Source organism: Eptesicus fuscus, chromosome 22 (genome assembly GCF_027574615.1).
Source record: "Eptesicus fuscus isolate TK198812 chromosome 22, DD_ASM_mEF_20220401, whole genome shotgun sequence".
NCBI classification, from domain to species: Eukaryota; Metazoa; Chordata; class Mammalia; order Chiroptera; family Vespertilionidae; genus Eptesicus; species Eptesicus fuscus.
In genome coordinates, this window is record NC_072494.1 from 15,892,237 (window position 1) to 15,919,567 (window position 27,331).

Consider the following 27,331-nt stretch of genomic DNA (forward strand, 5'->3'; position numbering starts at 1 on the left):
GCACAATAATATCCACTCTCCTCTCCCATCTCATCGTAATCCCGACAACCTAGGAATATGGAGGTGAAATTAAATTTTTGAATCTGTTGATTTTCAGATAGAGAGATTATTCTGGATTATTTGGTTGGCCCAATGTAATAAGTAGAACAGGTATGTGAAAGAGGCAGTGAAATAAAAAGTAAAAATAGAACTGAGGTTGAAGTGATACAATGTGAAGACTCAACCTGTCATTGCTGGTTTTCAAGACAGGAGAGCCCTAAGCCAAGGAATGTGGGTAGCCTCTTCAGACTGGAAAGGCAAGTAAAAGGTGTACCCTCGAGCCTCCAGAAGGAACGCAGACTTGCCAGCACCTTGATCTTAGCCTGGAGACTCATCTTGAACTCCTGACCCCAGGAACTGTAAGGTAAGTTTGTGTTGCTTTAAGAAATTTAAGTAATTTATTTCAGTAGACATAAAAAACTAATCACAGGCTTTTTTTGTCGCCTCCTCCGGCTGAGGAAGCTCCCCGAGTCGGGGGAGTGGGGAGGAGGGGAGTCGGCCCCCACAGCCATGGAAGCCAACTGGACCACATTCCTGTTCCAGACTAATGAAGGCTCTCATCACCAACAGCAGACAGCACAAAACAGCTTGCTGCCCCTGTGAGCTCTGCTGTGGAGCCCCCTGATCAGAAACCATTACTTCCAATACCAATAACTCAGAAACCTCAGGCTGCACCGGAAACATTAAAGAATGCCATTGGAATTAAAAAAGAAAACCCCAAAACTTCATTTGTGTGCACTTACTGCAGTAAGGCTTTCAGGGACAGCTATCACCTGAGGCGCCACGAGTCCTGCCATACAGGAATCAAGTTGGTGTCCCGGCAAAGAAAACCCCCACTACAGTGGTTAAATAAAACCCCCACTACAGTGGTTAAAAAACTAATCACAGGTTAACTTCTTTATTCTGGTGCCTACATAAGTGCACATTAATAGAGGTTTTCTTAAACTGGCTGCACCACTTTTATCTGTAGCTTAGCTAATGAAACTTTTATCTGTAGCTTAGCTAATGACATCATTATTAAAACAAAAAACAAATTTTAACACTGGAATCGTCATTGATTCTAGCCCTGTCCTTTATTCCCTACTATCCAATAAGTCTTTTAATTCCTTTCAATTTTATTGTCAAAAAATTTTAAGAGTCCATGCTTTCCAACATCCAGTCACTACTATCACTTTAGTTCATGACATTACTTATATCCTGGAAAACCTCAAAGGTGTCCTGCTTTCTAACTTCTGATATTTCCTCATCTAATTCACCTTCCATACCAATAATGTTGTTTCATCTTGATCCAATTCTGATTGAATCAGTCTCCTCTCATAGCTGTTTTTCGCCCTATGTGTCAGGACATGAACCAGGCACAGGCGTAGACCAAAAGCCAAGCTAGGATAAACAGGAGTTCTTTTGTCCCTGCCTGATATGAGACAAGCACCACCAAACCAGGTGCAACTCTGCCCAGTCAGAGACATCCCTCCTAGTTTTTTAAGACCTTTTATGATTTATATACAAAACAGTAACCTTGCTAATATGTGCAATCTAAAGAACAAAATAAACAAACAAAATAGAAAGAGACGCATAGATACTGAAGCAAACATCGTGCCAGAGGGGAGGGGATTTGGAGGGCTGGGTAAAAAAGGTGAAGGGATTAAGAAATACAAACTGGTAATCACAAAATAGTCTCGGGCATATAAAGTACAGCATAAGGAATATAGTCAATAATATTGTAATAACTATACATGGGGTCAGGTGAGTACTTGAAATATCGGGGGACCATGTAAAGTACAAGACTGTCTAACCACTGGACTGTATCTCTGAAACTAATACAGAATAATGAAAGTAAACTGTAATTGAAAAAAAAAGTAATCTTGCAATTTACTTGTAACATTTTGTGGACCAAAAAACAAACTGGCAGAGCACAGGATTTTTAGGACAGTAAAACTATTCTGCATGATACTCCAGTGGTGAATTCATGTCATACATTTATCAAAACCTATAGAATGTACAACACCAAGAGTGAATCCTAATTTCAACTACATGATTATATAAATGTCTAACCACTGGGTTGTATACCTGAAACTAATATAATACTACAGAAAGAGAGATTTGTTGTTACACTTATTTATGTATTCCCTGGTTGATTCGTATCAACTGAAAAATAAAATATTTAATTTTTTTAAAAAGGCAAAAAAATATACTAATGTAGTTGATGATATTGACCTTTGGATGGACAGTCTGATTTTATTATTCTTCTCTCATTTTTAGGGTTTAATTCAGAAAAAGCACATAAGAAAAAACAGAAAACTTGAATCATATTTTTTTTAGCAAAAACTTGATAAATATATTTTTGCTTTCTCCATTCAGAAAAAATATTGCTTTAAAATGATAACTGTATTAGATCTTCCCAAAATGCATTACTATTTTCTCATCTGTAGTGACAGAATGCTAATTTTTTTTCACATATTACTATCTATATATATATATATAAAAAAGCCTAAGTGACCATCCAACTGGTAGCTAAGATGCACACTGACCACCAGGGGGCAGACGCCCAACACAGGAGCTGCTGAGCTGTGGTGACTTGGCAGTTGCAGTTCTTGGGTGATGCACCCAAAACCAGAGAGGAGGGAGCCCTATTTCGGGGTGCGTCACCCGAGAACCGCCCTCTCAGTGGTTAAAAAATCCGGGACCCCTTGGGGGATGTCGGAGAGTCGGTTATAGCCCGATCCCCGCAGGCCAGGCCGAGGGACTCCACTGGTGTATGAATCCATGCACCGGGCCTCTAGTATAGAATAATGACCATTATTTCCCAGCCTTCCTTGAGGCTGAAGTGTGGTTACATGACTATGTTCTGGCCAGTGGCTACAAATTAGGTTTTGAATTTTCCTTTCTTAGTCATTTTGGGCTATAACAAATCACCACAGATTAGGTGGCTTAAACAACGAACATTTATTTCTCACTTTTCTGGAGGCTGGCAAGTCCAAGATCAGGGTTGGGTTTTGGTGAGAGCCCTCTTCCTAGTTTGCAGATACTGCCTTCTTGTTGTATTCTCACATAGCAGAGAAAAATTCTCTCTCTCATTGCTCTTCTTTTTTTAAAAAAAAATATTTTATTTACTTTTTACAGAGAGGAAGGGAGAGGGATAGAGAGCTAGAAACATCAATGAGAGAGAAACATCGACCAGCTGCCTCCTGCACACCCCCTACCGCGGATGTGCCCGCAACCAAGGTACGTGCCCTTGACCGGAATTGAACCTGGGACCCTTCAGTCCGCAGGCTGACGCTCTATCCACTGAGCCAAACCGGTTTCGGCTCATTGTCTCTTCTTATAACAATAATAATCTTATTCAGGAGAACGCCACCTGCATGACCTAATTACTTCCCAAAGGCCTTAACTGTCAAATACCAACACAATGGGGATTAGGGATTCAGTATAAGAATTTTGAGAGGGGGCATATTCAGCATATTTGAGGGGGAGTTTCCTTACAAAAAACGTACATGATTTTTACTCCCTTTTCTCTTTTTCTGCTCTCTTATGAAGACCTTATGACTGGACTCTAACAGCTATATTGAAATAAGAGGACAAGAAGTAACCATAGGAATGCAAGCCTGGTGCTAAAATGGAAGAAAGAAAAATAGGAGTGTAGTTTCCTAAAGACACCATGAAGATACCATATTAACCTTGACCTGTGTACTTCACAACTTCTTTTAAATGAGAGGAAAATAAATGTCTATCATTTAAGTCTTGGTTATTTGAAGATTTCCTATTATTGGAAGCTGAAACTAAGCTTAATAAAACATTTTTATGACCAAGAAGGAATAGAGTTCATGTGCTATCTACTTCAGTGGTGAGTTAATGAAAAATCTTTTCAATGCAAAATAAAGTGCTGTAATTTACATACTGATCACTCAAACCACAAGTTAAATGTATTTCTAAAATCTAAACTCTCATCTTTCAATTTCACACTTTCTTGCCTAAATTCAGACCCTCATGACCTTTTGATGGATAGTAGTTTCTGCCATTATTAACTCTCATTCAATTCACTTTCTACTCTGTTGCCAGAATTATCTTAAAATACAAACTTGCATTTTCACTTCCTTTCCTAAAAATATCATTTTAAAATTTCCTGTAGCTTAATGGGATAAATAAATATCAGTCAGTAAAGTCTATGGTTTTGTGGTTTCTCAGTATTCAATTCATTTTGGTAGGCAGTTACTTGTAGATCAGCTTGGATTCTGGGAAGCAATGCTCATTTTCCACAACACCCACTGCATTTTAAAAACATAACTTCTGAGTTGTAATACATGAAAAATCTTTACAACCTAATGTTGTCTTTGCACATTTTATTCTCTCTAAATGAAATACCCTTCTCCACCTTGGAAACTACTATTGAATCTCTAACCCAACTATATTCTATTTTTTAAAAATTTTATTGACTTTAGAGCAAGAGGAAAGGAGAGAAAGGGAGGGGGGGGAGAAAGAAAGAGAGAGAGAGAGAGAGAGAGAGAGAGAGAGAGAGAGAGAGAGAGAGAGAGAGACATTTGTTGTTCCACTTATTTATGTATTCATTGGTTGATTCTTGTATGTGCCCTGAATGGAGATCAGACCCGCAAACTGCGTATCGGGACGACACTCGAACCAATAGAGCTATCTGGCCAGTGCTATAAAAACACTTCTTATTCAATGATACAGTTAGTTGATATCCCTTTAGGGGCTTTAAAACTTCTCAATTAGACTGCTTATCATGCTATATTTTCCCAAGGAAATATGAAGTTTTTTTAAGTAAGGTATATTTTACAGAGTACTTAGAACATAGAAAACATTCAACCAATGAGGAATGAATGTAGAATAATCATCAAGATTATTTTAGGTACATGCACAATGCCATTATTTTTAATTAACCAAAAAACCCAAACACCATTAGAATCCAAACTATAGAAATGTCATCTGGAAAGACAGAGAGCAGGGAAAGATCAGAGAAGATATATTAGCCCCGAACAACATAGTGTGGTGGTATTACAGTGAATATTTAGGTGTTTGTGATGAGATTCACATTTGTGTATTTTACATTTGTATTGTCCTTTATGACTGTCAAAGTGTTTTTTAAACATGGAAGAATAAAAGATCTTTAAAGGATGTCAGCTGATAGATACTATTACTTACTCTGTAGTTTTGTAAACATCAGAATACAGCCCTGCTTTCTGATACTTCTTCTTTGGGGGACGTGGGACCTTCTTTTCTCTTGGGATGAGAGAAAGCACGGGTTGCAAGGTGCTTTCAGGTTCAAGAGGTTTGGCTGGGGTTTCAGGAGGACTGGGAATCTCAACTGCTGCTTCAGTAAAGCTATAAAAAGAAGTTTAAAGATAATTTTATGGTGAAAAAATATTTTCCTACAAATGATTTTTTATTTAAAAAAAAAACATAACAGCAATTTAAAAAAGGAGATATGGAGTCTTTCTCATCTGGCCATGCTGGAATAATAGATATCACACTTGTTCTCCTGACAGAAACTAATAGAAATAAAGTAAAGTACTATAAACCTGGATAATGTTTATGAAACAACCATTAGACATCAGAAAACAGTTAGTGCAGCACTGTGATCCCTGAGAAAAATTGGAAACACTCACATATAATAAACAAAATAAAAAATGAGAGGGAGAGAGGGAGGAAGAGAGAAAGACAGGGAGGGGAGAGAGAGAAAGAGAGAGAGAGAGAGAGAGAGAGAGAGAGAGAGAGAGAGAGAGAGAGAGAGAGGTCCTATAACCACTTTCCCTTTATGAGAACTTTGGTAGAGGAAGTAGAACCAGTTGAAAAGAGAGCGGTCAGAGTATTGAGAGGCTGAGGTAGCTGGAAATCATGGGGCAGAATATTAAAGTGAAAAAAGTTACAGAGAAAAATAACTCTATAAATCTGTGTATGGATCTCCTTTAGTATACTGCTGAATACTAAGTTGTGCATGTGCAGGGTGAAATTCTATAAGGCTAGTCAAAGAACTACCAGAGTACTATAACCTGGATAATTCCCAGAGCTCACACATGATGGTAGATACTCAGATTTCACTAGGCAGAGTAGAAAGACATTGCCCAATACCAGGGACATTCAATAGTGATCCCAGAGGGTAATATTACCCATTTTTGTAGGGCTTAACTATCTCTGGACTAAAGCCAGGCCCCAATAGAGCTTAAAAACAATCTTCAAAAGAATCCAAGTTGATCTACAAGTCACTTAATTGCCTATCAAAATAAATTAAATACTATGAAAAGAACAAAAACCAGACACAATAATGTGATATTCACAAAGTAAAAAATTTCATAATGAAAAAAAAATTTTTTTTAAAGTACTGGTCAAAATTTTTTCCAATTTGATAAAAATTATAAACTCAAAGTTCCAAGACACTAAACCATAAGAAATATAAACTCAAATAAAACAAGTAAAGCATAATAAACTTGCTGAAAATTATTGAAGAAAATAAAAAGGGGCCAGAGGAAAAAAATACATGATATATACATGAGTACAAAAATAAGAATGAGTGCAGCTTTCATGTATGAAACAATGCAAATCAGAAGGCAATGAAATAACATCTATAGGGCTAAAAAGGAGGGGGGGGGGGAAATGCCTCTGAATTCATTAAAAATTCTAAAGAAATAGAAAAAAACTTTAAAAATTAAGGTGATTCCAGTTCCAGGCAAAGATGGAACAGACACTTCTAACAATCCTTCCTCTAAGTACAATTAAAAATCCTGGAAATTTCATATCAAATAAACATAAGCAAACAGATTGCCTAGAGACTGTGGGACCTAAAGCAATAACATGGCAGGGAATTTCCTAGATTTCTTTTTTGCTTTGTATTTAATAGTGAAAGACAATACAATTTACCTAATATCAAGGACAAGGCAAATGCCTAGTTTCACCACTTATATTCAACATCATAATAAAGGTCACAGCCTGTGCAAAAATGGGAGAAAACGAAAAAAAAACTCTTGAAGTGGGAGTCCTCCAAATTTATTCTTTTTCAATATTGTTTTGGCTATTTGGGATCCCTTGAAATTCCTTATGAATTTTAGAATGGATTTTTCTATTCCTGCAAAATACATCATTGGAATTTTGATAGGGATTGCACTGAATCTGCAGATGGTCCTGATATTTTAAAAACATTAAATTTTCTAACCCATGAACACAGGCTATCTTTCCATTTATTTCTTTCTTTAACTTTGTTCAACAGTGTTTTGTAAATTTTCAGTTAAAGTCTTTTGCCTTCCTGGGTAAGTTCATTCTTAACTATTATACTCTTCTTTTATGTTACTGTAAATGGAACTGTTTTTTCCCCCCTTTAAAATAAAAAATACAGAACACTTCACAAATTTGCATGTCATCTTTGCACAGGGGCCATGCTAATCTTCTTTGTATTGTTCCAATTTTAGTATACATGCTGCCGAAGCGAGCACTTGAACTGTTTTAATTTCCTCTTTGGAAAGGAGTCTATAAAAATGCAATAGATTTTTGTATGGTGATTTTGCATTCTGAACTTTACTTAGTTTAGTAAGCTTGAACACATGTTGTGTGTATGTTTATGTGTGTGAGTGTGTGTGTGTGTGTGTGATCCTTAGGATTTTCCAAATATAAGACATGGCATCTGGGACCTAGGTGGGTGACTCGGTTGGAACGTAGCAAGGTTCCAGGTTAGATTTCCAGTCAGGGCACATATGGTAGGCAACCAATCGATGTTTCTCTCTCTTTCTCTTTCCTAAAAATAAGTAAATAAATCTATACATATAAAAGGCTAAGTGACTGACCGTACGTCCCGCCAGCACATAAGACAGTCACTGGCAATTTAAAAATAAACTTTGACTCGTGCATGCGTGATACATATAAAGCTCTCACTGGTGCCAATCGCACCCGTATGTTTCTTGAAGCTGAAGTATTAACAGGATCTGTGGAAGGAGAAGTTGTTCTGATTCCAAGAATTGATTTGTCCCCGTCTGACACTGGCCTCCCATTTAAATTAATTCGAAGATAGTTTCCCGTGATGCCAGCATTTGCGATGACTAATAATTAATCACAAGGACAAACTCTAGACAGAGTAGAAATATTCCTACATGAACCCGTTTTCAGACATGGTCAGTTATATGTTGCTTTCTCTCGAGTATATAATACTTCATCATAAGAGAAATTAGTTAAGCACTCTGAAAGTGTTTTTATTCTTAATGTGGTATACAGGGAGATATTAGAATAAGTTTAATCAATCAGTCATTCTTTTTATCAATGTTTTTATATCATGTTTTTTGTTATTTTTATATCATGTCTTTGTTGTTTTATCATATTGTTATTGTTTATTAATAAATTTCTATATTATTTTCATCTACATTTTACTAATTTTCTTTCATCTCTGACACTTCTATTATAGAGAAAGGGCGAATAGCGATATTAAAATAGTTCTTCTAATTAATTTCCTTTCAATGTGCATGAATCTGTCACTGGGCCACTAGAAAATAAAATAAAAAAATGAAATGAAATGAAATAAAATAAAACATATCCTTGGGTGAAGGATAAAGTTAAAGTTGCAAATACTTCATCATAATTTGTTAGCCTATTGATGTACTGGATTGCATGAATTGATTTTTATTTGTTAGCCTACTGATGTACTGGATTGCATGAATTACAAAAATAAAAAAAAAGACATGGCTTCTGGGAACAGACCTAATTTTACCTTTTCCTTCAAAATTTAAATGCCTTTTACTTCTTTTTCTTGCCTAATTGCTCTGGTTAGGAATTTCAATACTATGTTGAACTGAAGTGGCAAAAGTGGGCAACCTTGCTTCATCCCTGATGTTAGGGAGAAGCTTTCAGTCTTTTACCATTGAGGTTAGCCATGAGGTTTTATATATGGTCTTTATTAAGTTGAGGTAGTTTCTTTCTATTCCTAGATTGCTCAGAGTTTTTATCATGACTTTGTGAAATTCATTTTCTACATTTATTGACAGTATCATAAGATTTTTATTTGTTAGCCTATTGATGTACTGGATTGCATGAATTGATTTCTACATATTGAACAAGTCTTACATAACTTACTTGATCACATAATCTATTTACTATTTATTTACTTAATAATTTTATTTTCTGTTCTGACCCAATTCACTTCTACTTCTGTGCCTTATTTATGTTTCTTTCTCCTGCAATAAAAATTTTTTTTTCTACTTTTCTGCTTATCTCCTACAGATATAAATTCACCAATGGCCATGTTTTTTCCAAGTACCACCTGTAGATCATATACATCAGAATCACCTTGGCGGCTTATAAGAAAAACAAATGCCCACTCACAGAATTTTAAAAATTTATATTGAGGTCTGGGATAAACACCTTTCTAACCTTGCTGGTCCCTGACTCTCCAAAGTAGGCACTCTCAATAAGATCATCCATTTAAAAACAGACAAATAACAGCACCCTTTTCATCCTACTCAGGCGCTGACTTTCTAGGGCCTGGACCAATACTCTTTCCCCCTCAGGCCCTCACCCACCCAACTCCCTCACTCTTTTAAGGCTCCAAAACTCAGCTCAGGGTCACCTTGCCATACCCCAGAAGGCCATCTACCTAATGGCTTAAAGACTAAATTTTTCAGGAAAGAAAAGAGAGAGGAAGAGGTATGGCATTTTAATAGATGGTTTATGATGTAATTACCTACACCAATATAATACCTTTATTTTGTTTTTAAAAATAAAAATAGTATTAACTACTATATCTTTTTTAGGGATTTGTTTCTTTCATTTAATATTATGTTTCCAAGACCCATCTGTAATTATTGCAGCTGTAATTCATGAATTTTTACTATCATATCACATTCCAACTGTGTAAAAATTAATATACTATTTCCTTTTCTGTTAATTTGGGATATTTCTATTTTATTATACATTATAACCAATCTTGCTACTACGTTTTCAAAGTGTTTTCTAGTGCCTATTGTGCAAGAGTTTGTTTTTTCCCCCAATTATCTAAAAGGGAATTGCTAGATTATATAGGTTGATTTGTAACTATTATTTTTTGTTATATATTCTGGATACAAAAGAGGTATACATTACATGTGTTATAAATTTCCTCTCCCAGTTTGCAGCAAGTCTTTATATGTTTGTCATGCTATTTGATGAAAAGAAATTCTTAGTTATAATATAATCCAGTTTATCAATTTTTACCTGTATGTTACTGTTATTGCTTTTGATATCCTGTTTATGAAATCCTTTCTGAGGTCATGAAGTTTTTCTCTTTCCATATTAGCCTTTAAAAGTTTAAAGTTTTGCTTTTAGATTTATGTATTTAGTCAACTGGTAATTAATTTTTCTAATTTCATTTAAGACAAAAATCTAATTTCATTTCCATTCTTACACAATACCAGCTTTTGGGACACAATGTATTGAATATTTTTTTTTTCCCCACTGTGTCAACTCTGTCATATAGCAAGCTTGCATACATGAATGGATTTGTTTCTCTTACCCACTCAGTTCCATCCTATCTTAATATACCATATCTTGAAATCAAGTCTTGGGACACATCCATCACTTTATTCAGTTAATTCCATCCCTAAGTATATACCTTGGAGAAATTAGTGCCCAAATCCGAAAGTGGACATTAGAGTAATATTAAGAGCAGCAGTTTTAGATAATAGCCTCAAACTGGAAATAACCCAACAGTAAAGTGGAAAACTATCCTCTTATATATAATAAAAGTCTAATATGCAAATAGAAAGAACGGCAGAACAACTGGAACAACCGAACAACCAATCGCTATGAAGTGCACTGACCACCAGGGGGCATATGCGAAACATGGCGGGCATTGGCTGTGGCGGGATGGTGGAGGTGAGCAGGGGCGCCATACCAAGGCAGGTCACTGGTCGCTGTCATTGGGGTGAGCCTCTGGTGGTTACTGAAAATTCTTTGCTTTGTGCGCACTGCGATCCTGCCTGGTGCTTGCACCTGCTGCTGGCGCCCGCCCTGCTCGCACCCGCAGCCAGTGCCGGAGCTGCCACTCACACCTGCTGCTGGTGCTTGGTGCCAGCCCTGATCGCTCCTGAGGGCTTCTCCACCACCCCTGCTCCTGAGGGGCGATCGGGGCAGCAGCCGCGGCTCACACCCACTGATGGAGCGGGCCCCAATCGCTCTGTGCCGTCAGCAGGTGTGAGGAGCGGGAGTGGGGCTGCCGGCAGACAGGGGACCGGGGAGCAGCAGCAGGAGGGGCAGGGCGGGGGTGTGGCCGAGACCCGTCCCTGTGCCTACTGCAGACTCGCGGCCCACAGTTCAAGGTGCACGAATTTGTGCACTGGACCTAGTCTATAATAATAAAAGCGCAATATGCTAATTAGACTGGATAGCCGAATGACCTTCCAGACGGAAACCAGGGCTGTGCGGCTGCGAGGGCCAAGCCCCTTGAACGAATTTTGTGCATCGGGCCTCTAGTATTACATACAATGATTGCTACACAGTAACAAAACAAAGGTAACTACAGCAACATGCAGCAATAAAGATGGTTTAACATGTATATGTAGAGCAAAATAAGGTGAGACACAAAAGCATATGCCTTGTAAATTCCATTTCAATGACATTCAGGAAGGAGAAACTAAACTATACTATCTATGGTTACATACCTCAATGTTATAAAATAAGATAAAGATGTGGTTACCTTAAAAGTTAGGAGACTGATTATAGTTACTGGTAAGGAAGCAGTTTATGATTGCGAAGGAACATAGAGTGGTAGCAATGATCTATATAGACATCCATCTTATATCTACTCTAGAGGCCCGGTGCATGAAAATTCATGCACTGGACGGGGCGTCCCTCAGCCCAGCCTGACCCTTCTCACAGTACAGGAGCCCTCAGGGGCGGGAGGCGACCCGGGAATCAGACGAAGGCGATGCCCCATCACACCTCTGCTGCTGCCAGTGCCGGCAGCGCAAGCCTCGGCTGGCCCTGGTTACCTGCTTGCCTGTGCCTCGGGCCGGCTCTGGACGGCTGGGGGGCTGAGGGGACTGGGTGCCGATATCTTGTGGCTGTGGGTGCCGCCATCTTTGAGGATGTGGCAGTCAATTAGCATATTCCTTTTTTAAAATATATTTGATTGATTTTTTTACAGAGAGGAAGGAAAAGGGATAGAGAGTTAGAAACATCGATGAGAGAGAAACATCTATCAGCTACCTCCTGCACATTCTCTACTGGGGATGTGCCCACAACCAAGGTACATGCCCTTGACCAGAATCAAACTTGGGTTCTTGAGTCGCAGGCCGCCGCTCTATCCACTGAGCCAAATCTGTCAGGGCAGCATATTTCCTCCTTATTGGCTGTGGGCACTGCCATCTTTGAAGTCATGGCAATTAGCATATTCTCTCCTTATTAGCTGTGGGCACTGCCATCTTTGAGGGCAGGGCAGTCAATTAGCATATTGCCTCCTTATTGGCCGCATTCACTCCTTATTGGCTGTAGGCACCGCCATCATTGCGATAGCGTGAAGGTCAATTAGCATATTCCCTCTTTATTAGATAGGCTGGGTGTTAACTTTCTAAAAATTTTTTAGAACTGATGACTTGCCCTGGCTGAGTAGCTCAGGTGGTTAGAGTTTCGAGCGGATATATCAAGGTTGTGGGTTTGATTTCTGGCCAGTGCACGTATAAGACCAGTGGGTGCAAAAATAAGTGGAACAACAAGTCAAAATTTTTCTCTCTCTCCCACTAAAATCAATCAATGAATAAAAGAACCACAAAGCTGATTACTTTACATTTATATACTTTCTGTATATTTTTTCACTCCCCTAATATTGTCTAAAGTATATTAATCAGACTTGAATATTTTTCTTTTGAGTGTGGTAGAACTCTTACCTGGCCGGTGTGGCTTAGTGGTTGAGCATCAACCCATGAACCAAAAGGACACAGTTCGATTCCCAGTCAGGGCACATGTCTGGGTTTAGGGCTCGATCCCCAATGGGGTGTGTGTGTGTGTGTGTGTGTGTGTGTGTGTGTGTGCAGAGGCAGCTGATCAATGATTCTCCCTCATCATTGATGTTTCTTTTTTTTTAAATATATTTTATTGATTTTTTACAGAGAGGAAGGGAGAAGGATAGAATTAGAAACATCGATCAGCTGCCTCTTGCATACCCCCTACTGGGGATGTGCCTGCAACCAAGGTACATGCCTTTGACTGGAATTGAACCTGGAACCCTTTGGTCCGCAGGCCAACGCTCTATCCACTGAGCCAAACCGGTCAGGGCAGATGTTTCTATCTCTCCCTCTCTCTTCCTCTCTGAAATCAAAATATATTAAAAATTTGAAAACATCAAATGTTTTTTAAAATTAAATCCTTCTTTTGCCTTTCCAAAAAAACAAAACAATAAACACTTTATTAAAATCCACTGGGGGCCTAGCTGGTTTGACTCAGGGGATAAGAGTGTTGGCCTGAGGACTGAAGGGTCCTGGGTTTGAATCCAGTCAAGGGCACACGCCTGGGTTGCAGGCTCAATCCCCAGTGGAAGACATGCAGGAGGCAGCCAATCAATGATTCTCTCCCATCACTGATGTTTCTATCTCTCTCTCCTTCTTCCTTCCTCTCTGAATCAATAAAGATATATATATATATTTTAAATCCACTGAGAATCCTATCTAATAAAGAGGGAATATGCTAACTGACCACCACGCCCTCACAAAGATGGCGGTGCCCACAGCCAATAAGGAGGGAATATGCTAAATGACTGCCATGCCCTCAAGATGGTGGTGCCCACAGTCACAAAATGGCGGTGCCCAGTCCCCTCAGTCCTGCCAGGGCAGCAGGCGCGTGGCACGGCCAGGCCCACCCCCAGTCCCCTCAGTCCCCAGCCGCCCAGGGCCACCCGAGGCTCAGGTAACCAGGGCTGGCCGAGGCTTGCGCTGCCAGCAGTGGCAGCAGCAGAGGTGTGATGAGGCGTCCTCTTCCCCTGATCGCCGGGTTGCCTCCCGCCACTGAGGGCTCCTGGACTGTGAGAGAGGGCAGGCCGGGCTAAGGGACTCCCCTCCAGTGCATGAATTTTCATGCACTGGGCCTCTAGTATAAATATAATTACCTACAACATAAAAATCCACTGGGAATATAAGTATAATTACCTACAACACTTACAAATCTGCAACCTTGATAAAGAGTGGCCATCAGAATGGCTATCACTAACAAATCAACGAACGACAAGTTCTGGCGAGGATGTGGAGAAAAAGGAACCCTCATGCACTGCTGGTGGGAATGCAGACTGGTGCAGCCACTGTGGAAAACAGTATGGAGTTTCCTCAAAAAATTAAAAATGGAACTCCCATTTGACTCAATAATCTTACTTCCAGGAATATATTCCAAGGAACCAGAAACACCAATCAGAAAGGATATATGCACCCCTATGTTCATAGAAGCACAATTTGCAATAGCTAAGATTTGGAAACAGCCTAAATGCCCATCAGCAGATGAGTGGATCAAAAACTGTGGTACATCTACACAATGGAATACTACGCTGCTGTAAAAAAGAAAGAATGCTTACCATTCGCAAGAGCATGGATGGATATAGAGAGCATTATGCTAAGCAAAATAAGCCAGTCAGAGAAAGATAAATATCACATGATCTCACTCATTTGTGGAATATTATAAACAACATAAACTGATGAACAAAAATAGATCCAGAGACAGAGAAGCATTGAACAGACCGTCAAACTTCAGAGGGGAGGCAGGGGAGAGGGGGCTAAGAGATCAACCAAAGGACTTGTATGCATGCATATAAGCATAACCAATGGACACAGACACTAGAGGGGTGAGGGCATGTGTGGCGGTGTGTGTGTGTAGGGGAGGCTAGGGAGAGGTCAATGGGGGGAAAAGAAGACATATGTAATACTTTAAACAATCCTATATAATAAAGAATATGCAAATTAACCCTCATGCCCTCACAAGATGGCTGCCTATGAGTAGGCCAACAAGGGGGTTAGTGAGGGACAACCAAACGACTGAACAGCAGGCTGCGTGGGACGACCAGGCCTGTGGGGGGGACGTTAGGGGCAACCAGGTCGGCAGGGGGGTAGTTGGGGGTGACCAGGCTGGCAGGAGGGGCAGTATGAGGTGACCAGGCCGCCGGGGGGGGGAGGACGTTAGGGGCGACCAGGCCGGCAGTTGGGTGCAATTGGGGGCGACCAGGCCGGCAGGGGAGGCAGTTGGGGGCAATTAGGTCGGGAGGGGTGCAGTTGGGTGCAACCAGGCCGGCGGGGGGGAGGGGCAGTAAGGGGTCATCAGGTCAGCAGGTGGGGGCAGTTCGAGGCGACCAGGGAGGCAGGCAGATGAGTGATTAGGAGCCAGTGGTCCAGGATTTGAGAGGGATGTGCGTCTGCCGGTTTAGGCCCGATCCCCGGAATTGGGCCTAAACTGGCAGTTGGACATCCCCTGAGGGGTCCCGGATTGGAGAGGGTGCAGGCTGGGCTGAGGGGACCACCACCCTTGTGCACAAATTTCGTGCACTGGGCCTCTAGTAAAGAATGAAAAACAAAATAAAACAAAAGACTGGCCACAAATATAACATTAATTCATACCTTATATGAAAGTAAGTTTCAACTGATTTAAGGTACTACATGTAAAAAAGTAATACATAATCTATTGAAGGAAAATAATTAAATAAATTATATTTTTCTTAGCATGGAATAGGGTAATTCGTATGGACTAGTGACAAGATCTCCAAGATACATAAAGAAAAAAAGTTTTTAAAAAATTTAGTATAGTATGCTACCAATTACATAAAACATAATCTCTCTGAGCCCTGATTTCCTCATCTGTGAAGTGAGGGGTTTGAACAGCTTTTCACATGCACATATTTATAAATGGATAAAAAAGGTATTAAAGGATACACAATATACTGTTTAACACTTTTACCCATGTGAAGAACAGGCTTGAGAGGAATGAGATCATGTAAAAAAGGGATTTTAACTTTTGAATTACTAAATTTCTAGTTTCACCAATTTATTTACAAGCATGTATTACTCATGAAAAACATTTAAATCCCACACATTCTCTAGAAAAAACAAAAATATTATTTTATAGAGGTATGCATAGAGATATGAAAAACCTCTCAACAAATAGGATTCACCAAGACAGATGATAGAGAAAAAGGCTGAAAAACTTTAACTGTTCATTGATGTATGGCAAGAAAAAAATAAAGAAAACCGAATGTCAAAGAACAAGCATGAAGAGTTAATATTCTACTGTATGAGCACTTAAAAATAGAAAAAATAGGTAAGAAACATAAATAAATAACAAGTAGGAAGTGTATTTCACCTATATCAGATTGATAAAGATTTTTAAAAATTGGTAATTTTCAGGGTAGATAAGGGTAAACAGTATACAACTATTACTATGTAATGTTAGTCAAAGTATAAACAGGTGTGGCTTTCAAGAATGTAATTTGACAATATGTGTTAAAAGACTTATGAAGTTTATCATTTTTAAAAAAATGTATTTTATTGATTTTTTACAGAGAGGAAGGGAGAGGGATAGAGAGTTAGAAACATTGATGAGAGAGAAACAGCAATCAGCTGCCTCCTGCACACCCCCCACTGGGGATGTGCCCACAACTGAGGTACATGCCCTTGACCGGAATTGAGCCTGGGACCCTTCAGTCCACAGGCTGATGCTCTATCCACTGAGCCAAACTGGTTAGGGCAAGTCTAGCATTTTTATTTATTTAATTTTTTTCCCTTTATTTTGTGTCTAGCATTTTTAATTTTTATTTCTGTAACTGTGAACAGGGTTGTAATGTGAGACTGAGCATGACGTATTTTATTTAATTATTTTTTAAATATTTAAAAATATGTATGTATATTTTATTGATTTCAGAGAGGAAAGCAGAGAGAGAGATAAAAACATCAATGATGAGGCTGAAGCATTGATTGGCTGGCTCCTGCACACCCCCTACTGGAAATTGAGTCCACAACCCGGGCATGTGCTCTTGACTGGAATCCAATCTGGGACCCTTCAGTCCATAGGCCTACACTCTATCCACTGAGCCAAATCAGCTAGGGCTTGAGCATGACGTATTTAGTAAAGTTAAAGCCATTTGCAAATGGTGAATATTGTACTGATTAATTTAAAAATATTGAATAAACCACCCTCCCAGTGTGGCTCAAAGTTTGAGTGTCAGCCTATGAACCTATAGTTCACGGTTCAATTCCCGGTCAGGGCACATGCCTGGGTTGCAGGCTCAATACCTGGTGTGGGGTATGCAGGAGATACCTGATCAATGAGTCTCTCTCAATAAAAATATATTTTTAAAAAAATCAACCTTCAGGGAAATAAATGGTTGGATATAACAAAAGGATTTAATGGTTTGGGGGTTTTTTGGTAATTTTTAATTTTCTACTCTATACCTTTAAAGAAAAAGTAAAAATATAAACAGGAAACTATGAAGAAAATAAATCTAACATGCAGGAAAATGTATCTGATAGGATGGAAAATTTAGACTACAGTAAAGGTAAAATAGTGTGATAGTAAAAATGATTCCACTTACATAGCTATATACTGGATAAAATATATAATCTCTCTAGGCCTTGATTTCCTCATCTATAAAGTGAGGGGCTTGAATTAGATTATTACATCCCCTTTGCTTTTTAATCATTTATAATTTTGGATAGCCATAAACAAGAACACTTTAAAATAGAACAGAGAAGAACAGGTCTTCCTATATAATAAAAGCGTACTGTGCAAATTGTCCCCTGGACAAGGAGTTGTCTGGGAGTTCGACCAGGGGGCTGGGCCGGCCCGGGGAAGGGAGGGAGGCCCTGGCCAACAGCCGCTAGGGACCCTACCAGTGCAAGAATTTTGTGCACTGGGCCTCTAGTATATAATAAAAGGTTTTATGATTAACTGATTTATGCATCTGCATAGGTATGTTACATATGTATAAAAGCTAGTTTCCTCTACTCAAATAAAAATGTTAATAAGCAAGGAATTACCATTTAGTATTCTCTTGTTCTTCTTGTTCTAGGAATGGCCTCTGCTTTTTCTTGGCCTGTTCTTCCAAAAGCCAACTTTTCCTCTTCAATCCCTTCTTATGTTCTGAATTCAGGTTTATACTCTGAACAACAGCTTCAATGACATCTGTAACCGTATCAGGACCAAGGTGTAGTGCTGTTCCTTCCTCATCTTCATTCAATTCTGGGCTGACAAACTGGGTAGCCTGGAATGCTTGCATTGATACCACAGCCTGGAGGGGACATTTCCGAGGTCGACCTGGTCTGCGTTTCACAAAGTTATTTCCTGTCCTGGCTTGTCTTTGAAGTTTTTTGGCTTTTAAAATTTTATTGACATGGTCCAGGTTTTTCTTGGTGGCCAAGATTTTATCATAATTGCACATTTTCCGAGCTTGGCGCTGCATAGCTTCCACTATACTTCTCTTAATATGATGAGGGGAACAGCTGCTTGGCAACTTTTCAGAAAGGAGTGAGATGCTATTACTGCAAGAGTCACTGGGGACTGCAGGCACTAGAAGGCCGTCTGGTTTTCCCATGGTTCGCTCCTTGCTGTGGCTATGGCCTGGACTACAGGAAGGTGGCACAGAGGCAGATGCAACCTCAGCATCAATATGTTTCTCCAGGGGCTCTTGGTCCTCATGTTGTACCATCCGCTGCAAAAGACTATCCACAGAGTCATCCCCAGAAGAAACCAATCTTGGACTTCGAGAGGGAATTCCGTTCACTAAATAAGATGACAAATCACACAGATAAAAACTGAACGCAGCTAGTTATTTAAATAACTTTTTACATAGGACAAAAGGTAAGAAATACTGCTCTATTTTTCACAGCAAGATTAAACATCATAATAACATACGCATTTGTCTTTCATAGCCAGTTGACAGCATACTTTCATGAATAGGGTACATTTCAGTAACCATAATAAATTCAAAATTGACCCATATTTCCTTAATAATATGTGGATTAAAAAAAACAACAATTCTCATTCTCTGAGATGAAGAGCAGAAAGAAATAAGAGTTAATTTCTTCAAAAATGAAGGTCTAATTAAAGGACTTGTCAGTTAAAGCAATCTTGGATCTTGGATAAAGACCTAAACTTTAAATATAGATAATATTGCTAGTTTAATGCCTTTTCTGACAATGTCTTAAGTGCAAAGGAATAGAAGTAAAACTCTCTTCTTAAGTAAAGCTTTAAAATTATAATTTAAAAAATCTGTACAGGTCTGGCTGGGTAGCTCAGCTGGTGAGTATCATTCTGATACACCAAGCTGTGATTCAGATTCCAGGGCAGGGCACATACAAGAATCAACCAATGGCCCTGGCTGGTTTGGCTCAGTGAATAGAGCGTCGGCCTGGGTACTGAGGGGTCCCGGGTTCGATTCCGGTCGGGGGCACATGCCCAGTTGTGGGCTTGATCTCGGAGGGAGGGGCGAGTGGGGATGCAGGAGGCGGACGATGGGTAATTCTCTCTCATCATTTATGTTTCTTTTTTTTTTCCCTCCCCCCCTCATCATTTATGTTTCTATCTCTCTCTCCCTCTTCCTTCCTCTCTGAAATCAATAAAAAAATATATATAAAAAAATCAACCAATGAATGCATAATTAGTGGAACAACAAATTCATGTTTTTCTCTCTCCCTCTTACCACTCCCTCCCTCTCTCCTAATCTCTCAAAACAAACAAAACAAAAGAAAAAAAATCCTTGCCCAGCTGGTGTGGCTCCATGACTGAGCATCGACCCACGATCCTGGGTTCAATTCCCAGTCAGGGCACAGCCTGGTTTGCAGCTCAATCCCCAGTAGGGGGAGTGCAGGAGACAGCCAATCAATGATTCTCTATCATCATTGATGTTACTATCTCTCTCTCCCTCTCACTTCCTCTCTCTGAAATTAAAATAAAGAGGAAGAAAAGAAACAATCCCATTTGCAATTGCATTTAAAAAAAACCAAACTTGTATATAAATTTAACAGAGGAGGTAAAAGTCCTATACATTGAAGAAAGAAACTGAAGAAGATACAAATACATGGAAAATATAAGTACAAATTCATGGATAGGGAAGAATTAACATCATTAAAATTTCCATACTACCCAAAGATTCTAGATTCAATGCAATCCCTACTAAAATACCAAAGGCATTCACAGAACTACAATAAATACTTAAAAAACTTATATGGAACCATAAAAGTCCAGACTAGCCAAAGCAATCTTGAGAAAGAAAAAAAGTTCTTTCTATAATTATAAGGCTATATTAATTAAAACAGCATGGACTGGCATAACTACAGACAAATAGGCCGATGGAACAGAATAGAGAGCCCAGACTATAAACCCACACCTTTATAGTGAATTAATCTCTGACAAAAGAGGCAAGACTATATAATGGGTAAAGATAGTTTCCTCAATAAATGGTGTTGGAAAACTGGACAGATACATGTAAAAAAAATAAAGAAACTAGACCAGTTTCATACACCATACATAAGAATAAACTTAAAAGAGATTAAACACATAAATATAAGACCTAAACCCATAAAACTCCTAAAAGAATTTTCTCTCATCATTGATGTTTTTATCTCTCTCTCCCTTCCTCTTTGAAATCAATAAAATATATATATAAAAAATACATAAATATTGCTAATTATAAATACATAAACATTATTAATTTTGAGGTTAGAAATAAATATTAATATTCTTCTTACAAACTCATAAATTGTTTAAATTCAGAGATTCGTGAATGTTATATTTTAAAATATGTTTTTCTTGATATCAGATAGAGGAAGGGAAAGGAAGAGGGAGATGGAAACATCAATGATGAGATGCCTGGCTGGTGTGGCTCAGTGGTTGAGCGTCAACCTATAAATCAGGAGGTCACGGTTCAATTCCCAGTGAGGGCACATGCCCAGGTTGTGGACTCTATCCCCTGTGCTGATCAATGATTCTCTCTCATCATTGATATTTCTCTCTCTCCCCCTCTCCCTTCCTCCCTGAAATGAATAAAAAATATATATGTTAAAAAAAGGAAGCATCAATCTGAAAACACAGGACACTGCTGTATCAGTGTAGTAGTGCTTGTGTTCAATTAGCCTTATTGTTTTACTTAATAACAGCCCCAAATCACAAGAGTAGTGATGCTGGCAGCTGGGCTATGTCAAAAAGAAGCCATAAAGTGCTTCCTTTAAATGAAAGGGTGAAAGTTAAGTTCATAATAGGGAAAGAAAAAAAAATCATATGCTGAGGTTGTAAAAATTTACAGTAAAAATTAATTTTCTATCTAAGAAATTGTAAAGAAGGAAAAAGAAATTTATGTCAGTTTTGCTGTCACATCTCAAATTGTGAAAGTTATGGCCATGGGGATGATAATTACTTAGTTAAAATGGAAAAGGGATTAAATTTGTGGGTGGAAGACATGAACAAAACATGATTCAGTATTATCTGTGATTTTAGGCATCCACTGGAGTTCTTGGAACAGATTCTCTATGGATAAGGGAGGACTACTGTATGTCTAGCTGGATACAAAGGAGTAAAAGGGGAAGACTATTATACTGTTTCAATGTACATTGTTACTGACTCCAGAGCAACTTTTTAAAATACAACATTATATTATATGTCAACTAGAGGCCCGATGCACAAAGATTTGTGCAAGAATGGGCCTTCCTTACCCTGGCTGCCGGCACCACCTTCGCTCCGACCCGGAGCCGCCCTTCCGCCTTCCCATGCTGCCCAGAGGCCCGGAGTGGCTGCAGTGGTGCAGAACGCCTGCGTCATCGCCATGGCAACGATGCGAGCGTCCTGCCCCGCCACCGGCCACTAGGCGCCTGCATATGCAAATTAACCCATCTTTATTGAGTTAATTTGCATACTCACTCCTGATTGGCTGGTGGGCCTCACAAAGGTATGGTCAATTTGCATCTTATTCTTTCATTAGTGTAGATATAAATTATAGTTTTTATTATAAATATACAATATTATATTTTAAGTCTATTCACAAGTAACAGATCAGAAATTATCTTTAAAGTCTGGTTAAAGAAACAGCACTTGCCTGTTGAAGAAGTACTTTCAGATGAAGACCTCTTCCGTGTAGGGCTACAGTTCATACTCTCTGATGGTCGTTGGGAAGACTTATCTGAGGTTGTTTGGGAACCTGGAGAGACAGGAAAAGATAGAAATCATAGGAAAATTCAAGTATAAAAATAACATTAAACCATACTGTGTTAGCACTGTAACATTTTAGTTGTTGCCACTGTCATTCCCTGTAATATGATTTTTGAGCTGACAGTAACAGGACAATAAGCAGAGGACAAACCACACTAGATGCTGCCAAAAGAATTTCACAGGTTTCATATACACAATTTCTTGTTAGATTAACAGATGGAAAACTAGTTTTAGTGGAAGAATGAACAGAATAATTCAGTTTTTATGTATTACTACTTTGAAACATATAATTGAGATGTTTATTGATAAAAACCACTAACAATATCCTAATAAAATCTGTTCCTGATTATTAACCATATAAACTGACAAACAAAACTTACAATGCAGTCTGATTGTTTCATTTACTAGAATCAGAGATGAAAATTAAAGAATTAGACCTAAAATCCACATATTCATCTAGAGGTAATTTTCATATTCTATGTTTTCCCGCTGCAGCATATTCTAGAAGTAACTAATTTATCCATGAAATAGAATAAACCCCCTTTAAAGCTGTACATAAAAGCTCACGAAGATAAACTCAATTTCCCTTCAAAACGTCTCATAGTTTTACCAAAACACCAGGTCAATGCAGCATAATTTAACACATCTCTTATTTAAGAGATAAGTCATTCAGGAAAGATTATTTTCCTGAATAAAATATACTTGTTTCTCATTGGATTCCTTATAACCTAAAAAGCTAGCTGTTGAGAATACATAAGGAATGTCAATTTCATGTTTGTCAAAAAACTAGTAGCACTCTGAAATGTTCACTTTTAACTTGAAAAAGTTACAAATAAAAAGCCTTACATATAACTGAAGGCACAAAAGGTACAAGAAATCAAATAATTGAAGATGAGATTTTTAAGATCTGACTCTAAATAAGAATTAACTCCTTAATGAAGAAGGACAAACTCCTTAATGAAGAAGAAGGACAAATTGAAGAACTGAATGCAGCTGTTTCTAGTATCTCCATTTCTCTAAGAGAAAAAGTAAACCACGAGCTTTGTTTATATTACATATCTTCGATCTCATTACTGTAAATACTCTTTTAGCAGACTCTTTTAGCATTGCTCAGGTAAGACATAAGACTATGCATTGCCATTCAAGATTAACAAGTTAGATTTCTGGAAAATTGATGTTGTGATAGCATAGCCTACTTCTGAAACACAGTGATGACCAAGGTAAGATCTAATCAAGAAGCAAGACTTTTTATTATTGAATCTTAAAAATAGATACAAAAGGATTTTAAAAAACCCTAGACTATGGTTCAGATAAGATTTCCATCAAATAGCTAAATACAATAAAATACCTAAGAAGTAAAAGCCCAGGCATCAGTGAAGATATAACTTTAAGTATTCATACTTAATACTGGACAAATATTTCCTACTCAGAGAGACAGCCAGACAGAAGACAACAGTGGCCAAGAAGTTTGAGACATCATTGAACTCTCTCTATCTCTATTTTCTTAGATTAAGTGCTAAGGAAAGATGGGTTGGAGAGCACTTTCTATCAAGTCTTTCCTCTCAGTCACAAACTAACATTTATTGAATATAGTTTACATGCTTGGTACTATGCCAGACATTGTAGAGGTTGTGGAATAGATATAAAAACAGCATTACAGTCTGTCCTCAAGGAGCTTATTTTGGGTCATATATGTCAGCATATAATACATTTCAGGTGGCATTTGTGCCATCCATTCTTGAGCTCCATCTTCAGTTTTTAGGCTATTTGGTAATGTTTCCCAAATTCCTTGGTCATCTTCAAGAAATTCTTGATGAAGGCTTCAACTATACCTTTGATCATCAGGATATCCTGAGAATCACCCTGCCTGGCCTCACCCACCTCAGGGTAAAAGAGGGTACAGGCACTTTCTTCAAAGCTCCTTCTTTTGGTGGCATCTGGAGCTGCAGAGGAGGCAGTGGGAGGTGGAATGGGGGTCAGATCCCCGGAGATCGTTATTGGCAGCATTGTACAGCAATTCCTGAGAAACTGAAACAATTGAGAAAGAGATGGCTTAGCTTACTTAGCTTCTGAGCCATTTTTCATTTCCTGAAAGTAATGGAGGCCAGCAGCCTATTCTTAGGATTTAATAGGAGATTAGAATAAAATTTCATTCAGGAAGGTTCTCAATTTTCATTTTTAAAAGTCTGTCTGAATTCCCTGTTCAACAGAGCAGAACTGTTCTTGACAATATTCCATATTTGAGGGGAATAAAGTTGTATCCCTGAGACACCAATCTCTAGGGCTTGGTAATCATCAGATCTAGACTCTTATTTCATTTAAAAACATTGCTTAGCAGTAAGAGAATGAGGATTCCTGAAAACAATATTAACTAATGATGCAACCAAGTTTAAGACTGGAAAACGATGATATAAACTTATGTGCAAGAGGTAGCAACCTAAAAAAGACGTTCAAAAGCATGTTAAAACTGGCCTAATCATATGAAATCTGCAAACATTATCTCCAAAACTGCCAGAAGTATACTATTTTATAAGTGCCACTATGCAGTTGGGTGGCTGGCGAACAGCAAGATAATATCCAAAGAGAACAAGCATGTCTACTTCAAAAGAGACCTATATATCTTTTTCAAAACCTAAAACAGAATACAATGCAGAGTTGAGTGTAGTATAGTGTTAAGTACATGGACTATGGAGTAAGGCATGGTGAGCTTGATTTTTGGCTCTGCTACAAATTAAACTATAAAATGCAGGCAAATAAATATACTTGAACGTTGGATTACTAAAGCTCTCTCACATTATGCCCAATTAGAAACTGGAACTAATTTAAAATATTAAGCACTTCTCTTAAATATAAGGAAGTACTGGTAAAACAAGTACCTCCAATTAAGAAGTACTAATAACATAGGTACCTCCAAGGCTGGTAGGTAACAGCAAGGTTGGAAAAAGCTCCTATGAAGTGAATCTTCTAATTCACTGATTCTTCACCATAGCTTCTCCAGGGTTGGGATTATGCCCTAGATTACATCAGTAAAACCAGAGGTGAGAAACAATGAGTCACAACCTGAAGGTGTCTGGCTCTATTCGCTCTGTACCCGGGGAGAAGGTAGTTTTCTGTTTTTCTTATTTGGCTCTTCTAAATCATAGTTCATTTTTCAGGGGAGTTCCTGCTTTGTTGCTATCTCCATCACGTGACAAATGTTTGTTCATGTCTCATACGTGGTCATTTTAGATCTGCCTGGAGGGATATGTGAAGACTCTCCACTACTCACAGGACAAGAAGTTTAAGTTTCCAGTTCAAGAAAATCATACCCTTCCTCAGATAATACACACAAAGAACACATATGATTTTAATTTTAGATACCAGAGAGTTCCATCATTTCTCATTTCAATATAGTGTAAAGCCAAATAATTAAGTACTTTATAAGTAAACAAAGAATATAAATGGGAACTCCTCAATTCACAAAACTATTAGGTAGAAACACTACTGTCTCATAACTCAGACAACAGCTTCAGAAATAGGTTTAGAAATCTATACCCATAAATGAAGGAAGCAGAAAATATAGATTATGCACTAAATAAAATTGAACTTCAACATAAATGTAAGCTGATTACTACAATAAAGTAATTTTTTCAGTTAGAAAAATAGAGACCTCATGTAAAAAAAAAAAAGCAGACTACTAGTAAGGAGGGAAATTGAACAAAGAGAATATTAACAATTGGGATAATAAAAAGGGAATTAAGAATTAAAAACAAATTTGGAAATGTGAGTGAGCCCTGGAAGTTGTTTTGATAGGATTTTTGGATTTTATTTGGCCACTATTCGATGAGCTTTTAAAGATTAAGATAGGTTCTATGTCAAATTAGACAAAAAGGGGAAAGATGGTACTTTTATAGCAAAACCATAAGATGAAATCATGGATAAGAATGCCAGAAAGTTGAAAAAAACAAAAAAGAACATAACTGGATTTTAAAGGGATAAGCATCTGGAAATCTTCACATTATACACAACAATGAGAGGAAACCAAGAAGATGTTCTGAAGTTTATCTGCCACAAGACATTTTGATTGATGTTTACATAGGAGGCACTGAAATGTAAGATAAAAAAGGAATACTACTACATTTATAGATGCCTGGGTGTAAAGATAGAGTCAAATGGGCAAAGATATCCGCATAAATAGAGAAAATTTCCACTGATAATAGTATCTGTGGGGATGGGGGGGAAGGCATTACAAAGAAAACACTGGAATAAAAAGATTCAAACTAATTCATTGAAGAATCCTAGACAACAAAAGGAAGAATTTGCAAATGTAAATTAGCAAAAAAACAACAGCAAGTGAATGAAACCAACAACAGTTGGATAAAACATGTATTTCCTTTAGTCTAAATCCATTATTAAATCTTTCATAACTTAATATAGCGTAAATTTTGGTCATGCACTGTTGGGAGTTCAACACTAAAGACCCAAGTTAACTATGCAATGCTTTGAATGAGCAACAGGTTCTTTGATGTTTCTAATGCTAGGAAGAAGTATCTTTGGGTAAAACAGAGTAAGTACGCTAGATTTGGAAGGATACTATGCAATAATCAGTTCAAAGAAAAATTGATTGTAAAATAACATTTAAAACAAATTTCTAACATTTAAATCATTATTTTTCACCAAAACAAAAATAGTTGCAAAATTTTAAGAAAGAAATTCCTTTTCCTTTATCATTTATAAGGCAAGGCTATTAGCAATGTTTGTTAGACACTGACTGAATCAAAACTGGTTATAATAAAAATGGTTACCATAGTAAAAGAATATGAACACAAAATACCAAACTATTTGAAAATGTCTGATTAAGGTTTTTTGTTTCAAGTTCCAAATCCTTTGCTTTGTTTCATAGTTCATAGTAGCCCTGGAAGCTTCTTTTGAATAAGGTGACTGCTGAGAGAGATATAAGAACTGGTTCCACAATAAAAACAGCTGATTCCAATTTCGGGAAATACATTTACTGAAAGCAAAAATTTTACCTGACTCACCAATTAAACGTAATAGAAGAGAAAATGATTCAGCTGGTGATTTTTAAGCTCAAAAGTCTGTTTGCTCCTATTTTATTTATTTTTCTTTTCTGTGTTTTTGCTTTTGTTTTTCTGGGCTTTCCTCATAAGGCCCAAATCAGTTCACTGAA

At 38.0% G+C, this 27,331-nt stretch overlaps 1 protein-coding gene and 2 non-coding genes across 3 annotated transcripts in view; all 3 read right to left on the reverse strand.

Moving 5' to 3' along the window:
- ASH1L (ASH1 like histone lysine methyltransferase) overlaps positions 1-27,331 on the reverse strand; it is a 118,514-nt gene that overhangs the window by 49,386 nt on the left and 41,797 nt on the right. Inside the window, exons 4-6 of the mRNA XM_008155687.3 lie at positions 22,052-22,153; positions 18,003-18,744; positions 5,197-5,376 (exon numbers count right to left, since the gene is read on the reverse strand). Of these exons, the coding sequence (XP_008153909.2) occupies positions 5,197-5,376; positions 18,003-18,744; positions 22,052-22,153 (1,024 nt within the window). The remainder of the gene's footprint in view (positions 1-5,196; positions 5,377-18,002; positions 18,745-22,051; positions 22,154-27,331) is intronic.
- Positions 1,372-1,504, reverse strand: LOC114227844 (small nucleolar RNA SNORA48). Its single transcript, XR_003613943.2, has one exon. It is a non-coding gene; the product is annotated as a small nucleolar RNA SNORA48 (small nucleolar RNA).
- On the reverse strand, positions 7,372-7,478 carry LOC114227837 (U6 spliceosomal RNA). The gene has a single exon (XR_003613938.1). It is a non-coding gene; the product is annotated as a U6 spliceosomal RNA (small nuclear RNA).